The following is a 6000-nucleotide window of genomic DNA, read 5'->3' as shown; positions in this document are numbered from 1 at the left end:
TACTGGCTCCCGACAAAAAGTTAACCCTAGCTTGCAAGTATGTGCATGTACATGGGCAGACTAGATGGGCCAGGTAGTTCTTATCTGCCTTCAAATTCTATGCTACCTATTTCTTAATGGCTTACTGAAAAGTCCCATTTATGAAATTCCCAAATTTTCTGAAATTCCAATTTTTTTGAGCGCGTCCAATGGTTTAAGGTACACAAACTTTGTGTCATGCACAAAATTCTAAAAATTGTCGAGAATTACCTTCAGGCCATGTGCATAAGAAACATAAATAAATGCATTTCGTGTTTAGGCTTGGCTCCCCAAGACATCCCCTTATGGTATGCAAATATTCCAAAATATAGAAAAATTCAAAATACTTCTGGTCCTGCCCATTTTGCATATGGGAGATTCAACCATTGCTCCTGAGGGATGAGAGAGTGAGCCATAAAGGTTATGCAAAATTATTTTAAATAGTTCGCATTTTTGGAGCCAATAACCAGCGTCCTACAAATGTAGATTTTGTCGTACAGAATCCCTGTTACTTGGTGATGGCGAGGGGCATATGAACACTAAAACATCCAAATCTGCACCCTTTTAGAGAGATCTTCTCACCGCCCCATACTTCAAGCAGGGCTACCTGCCAATAAAACGGTCGTGGTTGGGAGTGACGTCGAGTTTCATTGCAAGGTTTACAGCGATGCTCAGCCACACATCCAATGGCTGAAGCATGTGGAGATTAATGGCAGCAAATACGGACAGTACGGAGACCCCTACGTATCTATTCTAAAGGTTGGTTTCAGAACACATTGTGGTGTATTGTTCGTTGTTGTATATACAGTATAATGCTTGTGTCCTTCCTTTTTATTCTTTTTTGTTGTTGTTTGTTCTCACAGTTTTCCATGTGTATAAAGTTGTGTTAGAATAATGGTTTGAAAACTTTGAGTCCCTTTTAGTAGTTTCACAAAATCGTTAAGTTCTGTAAACGGTAACACGTTTTTATGCGCGTTTCACTGTAGTGTTGTGAGTCAATGGGGGGGCATGTACTAATGGAAAAATGTAGTAAAAACCCTGTTTTCGGGGGTTTTATCACATTTCATGTATGCACTAACCCCCGGCCGCCGGGGTTCTGATGCGGAGGGTAGCGCCAGCCTGTAAAGTAAGGACTATTCACATTTTTTGTTTGCATTTAAAAGGTGGAGCTTTGCCATCCATATAAGCAACGTACCTCTATGCCTGGTAAGCTAGCTGGTTTACATAAGTGAGGTTGTTTAACATTTGCAAATAGCAGCAAGTCCGCTTTTCTGTATACTCTTATTCACCCTGTGTGCAACATGAAAAATGCAGATGTCCGCTGTGTTTGGCGGACGGGCACAAATTAATTTTCAGTCGTTTGAAAATCGAATAATTTTTGTTGTATGCATAACGGAGGAAAGGGTTCTTTACAATAAGAGTAGTAAGGATTTGGAATTCTCTACCAGAGGAGGTAGTAATGGTGGACTCACTAAATAAGTTTAAAAATGGATTAGATATATTCCTAATTGATAGAAATATCCAAGGTTACAGCATCTAAATGATATTTAATTTTTATAACACAGGTCGAACTCGTTGAACAGTTGTAATTTTTCAACTTCACCAACTATGTAACTATGAAATAAAAAAAAATTTAGTCAAATTTTACCTTACAAAATAATAAAATGTCTCCATTTTCTGCAGTAGTGCAACTTAAGTTGAGGCTAATGGGGATCTTTATCAGACCTTGTAAAGTGGGCAAATGTTAGCATTTATCCAGTAGATTGTATAAATTGATAGCTACAATCTGACTATAAGAAACGCGCCCATCTGTCTTTTTTTTTTATTATTATTTTTTTATTTTGATAAATCTCCCCCTTAGTCACCAGCCATTGCAGACCAGCCTTGCAAATATTTTGTCTGTGAATCCTGTTTTTGACTCTGATAATTGAAACAGCATCTGTTAGACTCAGCACAGGACACCGTTCATCACTAAAGCTCATTTTATGGTGTGCTGTCAACTGAATCACTTCATGGAAAATAGGACGTTTTATTGTATTTTATTTTTTTACTTAATGCATGACCATGCTGGGCACAGAGGAAACTGGAAATGAAGACCTTAAGTGGAATATTTCACATTAAAATATACAAATTATCTTCACAGAATGGGGGGGGGGGGATGATGTATCAAACCTTGGAGTGAGATAGAGTACCAACCAATCAGCTCCTAACTCACTTTACAAGCTGTGTCTGAAAATTGACAGGAGCTGATCGGATAGTACTTTATTTCTCTCCAGGGGTTGATACATCTCCCCTAGATATTTTATCTCTGAGATATTGGCCCTTATGTCAATCAGACAGCAGAAGGTACATTATACATTCTTGAATTCCTACCATAGCCTTATATTAATAGCATTTGTAACTGTTCAAATAATTATGTAATAATGTTTTTGTATTTGTTTTGTTAGGCATTACAGTGCTAAATATTATGCAAGTGTTACATATATAGAAATAAGGTTTCCAGTACTGGCTTCCAATGTATCCAATATGTATGGAAGCGCTCAGTTATTCAAGTTAGTTTAACATTGATTTGAATGAATCTTAAAAAAAATATAGTGTGATAACGGATTAGAAATAATAACCCATCATAATGTTAATGCAGAGATGTGTATTATGCCCTAAACATAAGATTTATGATGGAGCAAGCGAGAGGGGTGGGTGATCCAAGGGGTGTGGTTCATCAAATCGACAGTATCTAGGTCGACAATGTTTAGGTCGACCACTATAGGTCGACAGTCACTAGGTCGACATGGATGGAAGGTCGACAGGGTTTCTAGGTTGACATGTGCTAGGTCGACAGGTCTAAAGGTCGACATGAGGATTTCTTTTTTGTTGGTGTCGTTTTCTTCGTAGAGTGACCGGGATCCCAAATTAGTGCAGCGCGTCCCCTCGGGCATGGTGCCTTTGCTCCGCTACCGCTTCGCTCGGCACAGATTACCGTTCCAATCGTAGTCCATGTGGATCGTTAAGTATGAAAAAATTCAAAAAAAGAAAAAAATTGTGAAAAACTCATGTCGACCTTTAGACCTGTCGACCTAGAAACCTTGTCGACCTTACATCCATGTCGACCTAGTGACTGTCGACCTATAGTGGTCGACCTAAACATTGTCGACCTAGACAGTGTCGATCTTCAGACCGGATCCCGATCCGAGACATCCAATCACTGACCATTATGTAAATTGTAAAACTGCATATAGAATCTGATTGGTACCTGTTGCAGAACTCTTTTTTATTATTATTATTATTATTATTATTATTATTTATTGTGAAGCTTTTCATTAATGTCTCAATGTGTTTTAACTTAATGGGGGAGATTTATTAAACATGGGAGAGAGATAAAGTACCAACCAATCAGCTCCTAAACACAGCAGTTATGAGCTGATTGGTTGGTGCTTTTTATCTCTTTGAGCTTTGATAAATATTTTGTTATGGCTGAAACCAAGTTGGATAAAGGACCTCTGATGTCACCAGGGGGAGAAGCAAGGCCCGAACGTGATACCCGAGCTTTGCTCGCCACGCTTCAGGCTGGGTGGCTCGCTGGCCACCAGGTTATTAAAAGGAGTAGTTGATGGCGTGGATAGTGAGAGAACTATCCCACCGGCCTAGCTCCTCCACCTTGACGTCAGAAGTCCTTTAGCCCACTTGGTTGTAGCATCTACCATAAATATTCACCCATGTGTCTTAAACTTATATAGAATGATTTCTGTCAAAGTTGCAATTGTTTTTTGTCACTTTAAGTGTCACTAGACCCACTGAATGTGTGTATGAGGAACATGTGTGAAATGTCACTTACTTAGAGTTTTCTTCCTTGGGGGACATTCTAAGGGGTCTATTCAAGAAGCAGTGAAAAGCTCTGAAGGAAACCTTTATCAAGTACATTCTATAAAATGTAAGGGGGATGCTGATTGGTTGCCATGGGCAACTTCTCCACTCTTTTCACTGTGTTATGAATAGACTGGATAGTACAGGGAGTAGAAAATCAATTCCTGAGAGAAAGAAGTTGAGGTGATAACTGCCTCGACTGCTCACATCCTTGTGAGTGAAGGAAGTTGGACGCCACTCGTTTTCTCATTCAGGGGAAGGTGTATCAAGCCGTGGAGAGAGAGAAAGTAGCAACCAACCTGTCATTTTAAAGACTGTTCTTTATCCTTCTCCTCTTTATCTCTCTCCAAGGCTTAATACATCTCACCCTCCGAAGCAATTTTCATTCCACTGATCTACAGTTCCCAGTGGTGGTTGTAGCCCAACAGGAACTGCAGAGAGAGTGCGTTGTGGCTCGAATGCACTTGTTGTAAACATGGATAACTACTTACTCTTGTAATAAAGCCTCAACCCATTACTTTTATTTTGCACCTGACGAGTAACAGAATTCTAGAGCAATGTTCTGAGTGTTTGTCTGTTCCTGCAGACATGGATAAGCAATTTATCAGAAGCCGATGTTAGCCTGTTTCTGTACAATGTGACAGCAAACGATGAAGGAGAATATTTGTGTAGAGCTAACAATTCGGTAGGCGTAGCTGAAGCAGCATTTTGGCTCAACATTTATGAACCAACAGCAGGTGAACCACCAGCAGGTAAACTACCGGTTCTGGACCCGAGGTCTTGAATGAGCTCACAAGCTGACAAATAGCGTCCTGCAAACTCTTTGGGTCTTTGGTTTCTCTTGCTGGATGATTTTGACAACTCTGCAGCCATTTGGTGTTTCCATCTGTGAAAAAAAAAAAAATGCCCACAACCAGTTGACGTTTTATGTGCTGTAGGTGTTGTATTCAAATACACAAGTCATAACCAGAAAAAGAAAATTAATTGCATACAAGAATCAATATTAGAAGGCTACACAGAATGGATTCGGCCATTTTGTGGGCTGAACCCAATGTTCGTGAGAATACATGTATGGGTTTAGCCCGTTCCTCAAGAGACAAAATTGCCCAAGAAACAGAAAGCTGCGTTGTGGGTCCATTTTTCAGTTCTCATCTGCTTGCATGCCATGTTAGTTGGAGACCGCTGGTGAAGGGTGCCTCTTTCTCTTACAGGTGATCAATTTTATCTGTTTGGGGTCACTGTTCCAATGTAGAGTGTCCTGCTTGGATTCTCGCTTCCTTTTATGTCTTTTGTTTTGTATGTATTATAAATTTTCTCCCAGTTTCCTCTGCGTGTCCTCTTCCTGTTTTATGTTTCATTTCTTCCATTCTTTTTTTAGCCTACGGGTGTATACTCCTCGGATAAGGATATTGAGGTTCTGGTTTTGCGCAATGTGTCTTTTGAGGATGCCGGGCAGTATACCTGCCTGGCTGGGAATTCTATTGGCTATTCACATCACACTGCTTGGCTGACCGTTCTACCAGGTATTCCCTCTCGCTTCTTTTTGGTGACGCTTTCCATGTACCTGTGAAATGCCAAACGGAAATCTAGCGCTAGCTTTTACAACAGGTTCAGTCCGTTTACATGGGAAGTCCAGCATTACTGGCCTCGTCTAATTTAGGTTAGTTGCTGCACGCGTTTTACAATTTATTTCACTGCTGCAAATACCCTTTTTTCCTGGACATTACTCCGTGACCATCACAGCCCTGAGAGGTTCATGCCTCAGTGATGTTACTACAGTAGGCCTAGCTGAATATTGGTTCACTTCACACGATGGCAGCCTCCATGTAGGAGACCGTAGCACCGTAGCAATAGAATGGGTGGGACAGATTTTGTGTCCTGATGTTTGGCATTTCTGTACATATGTCTTCTCTGATTTAATCTTGATGATAAAATAATGTAAGTATGTTAAATTGACTCTTTCAGCTCTTTCCATCTCAATATAAATTAAGTATTTGGTTTTCGTTACCCTGTGCTTTGGTGTCTCCTCTCCAGCATGCCTCTGCTCCAGGCTCATTTAATTTGTTTCACTTGCAGATGAATGTACTGTTTCATAGTATATTTAATGTATAGTCATTATTG

General features: G+C 40.1%; 1 protein-coding gene across 4 annotated transcripts in view; it reads left to right on the top strand.

Annotated features, from left to right (window-relative positions):
• FGFR3 (fibroblast growth factor receptor 3) overlaps positions 1-6000 on the top strand; it is a 108496-nt gene that overhangs the window by 74556 nt on the left and 27940 nt on the right. For 2 of the 4 annotated variants that reach the window (XM_063924822.1, XM_063924819.1), the window contains exons 7-8: positions 587-777; positions 5258-5402. In XM_063924822.1, coding sequence (XP_063780892.1) covers positions 587-777; positions 5258-5402 — 336 coding nt within the window. Of the gene's footprint in view, positions 1-586; positions 778-4465; positions 4632-5257; positions 5403-6000 lie in introns of all 4 variants that reach the window. The other 2 variants (XM_063924817.1, XM_063924811.1) reach the window with 1 other exon arrangement.

This window comes from Pseudophryne corroboree, chromosome 1 (assembly GCF_028390025.1).
Source record: "Pseudophryne corroboree isolate aPseCor3 chromosome 1, aPseCor3.hap2, whole genome shotgun sequence".
NCBI classification, from domain to species: domain Eukaryota; kingdom Metazoa; phylum Chordata; class Amphibia; order Anura; family Myobatrachidae; genus Pseudophryne; species Pseudophryne corroboree.
Note: the sequence above shows the minus strand (reverse complement) of the source record. Positions and strands in the feature narration are given on the sequence as shown.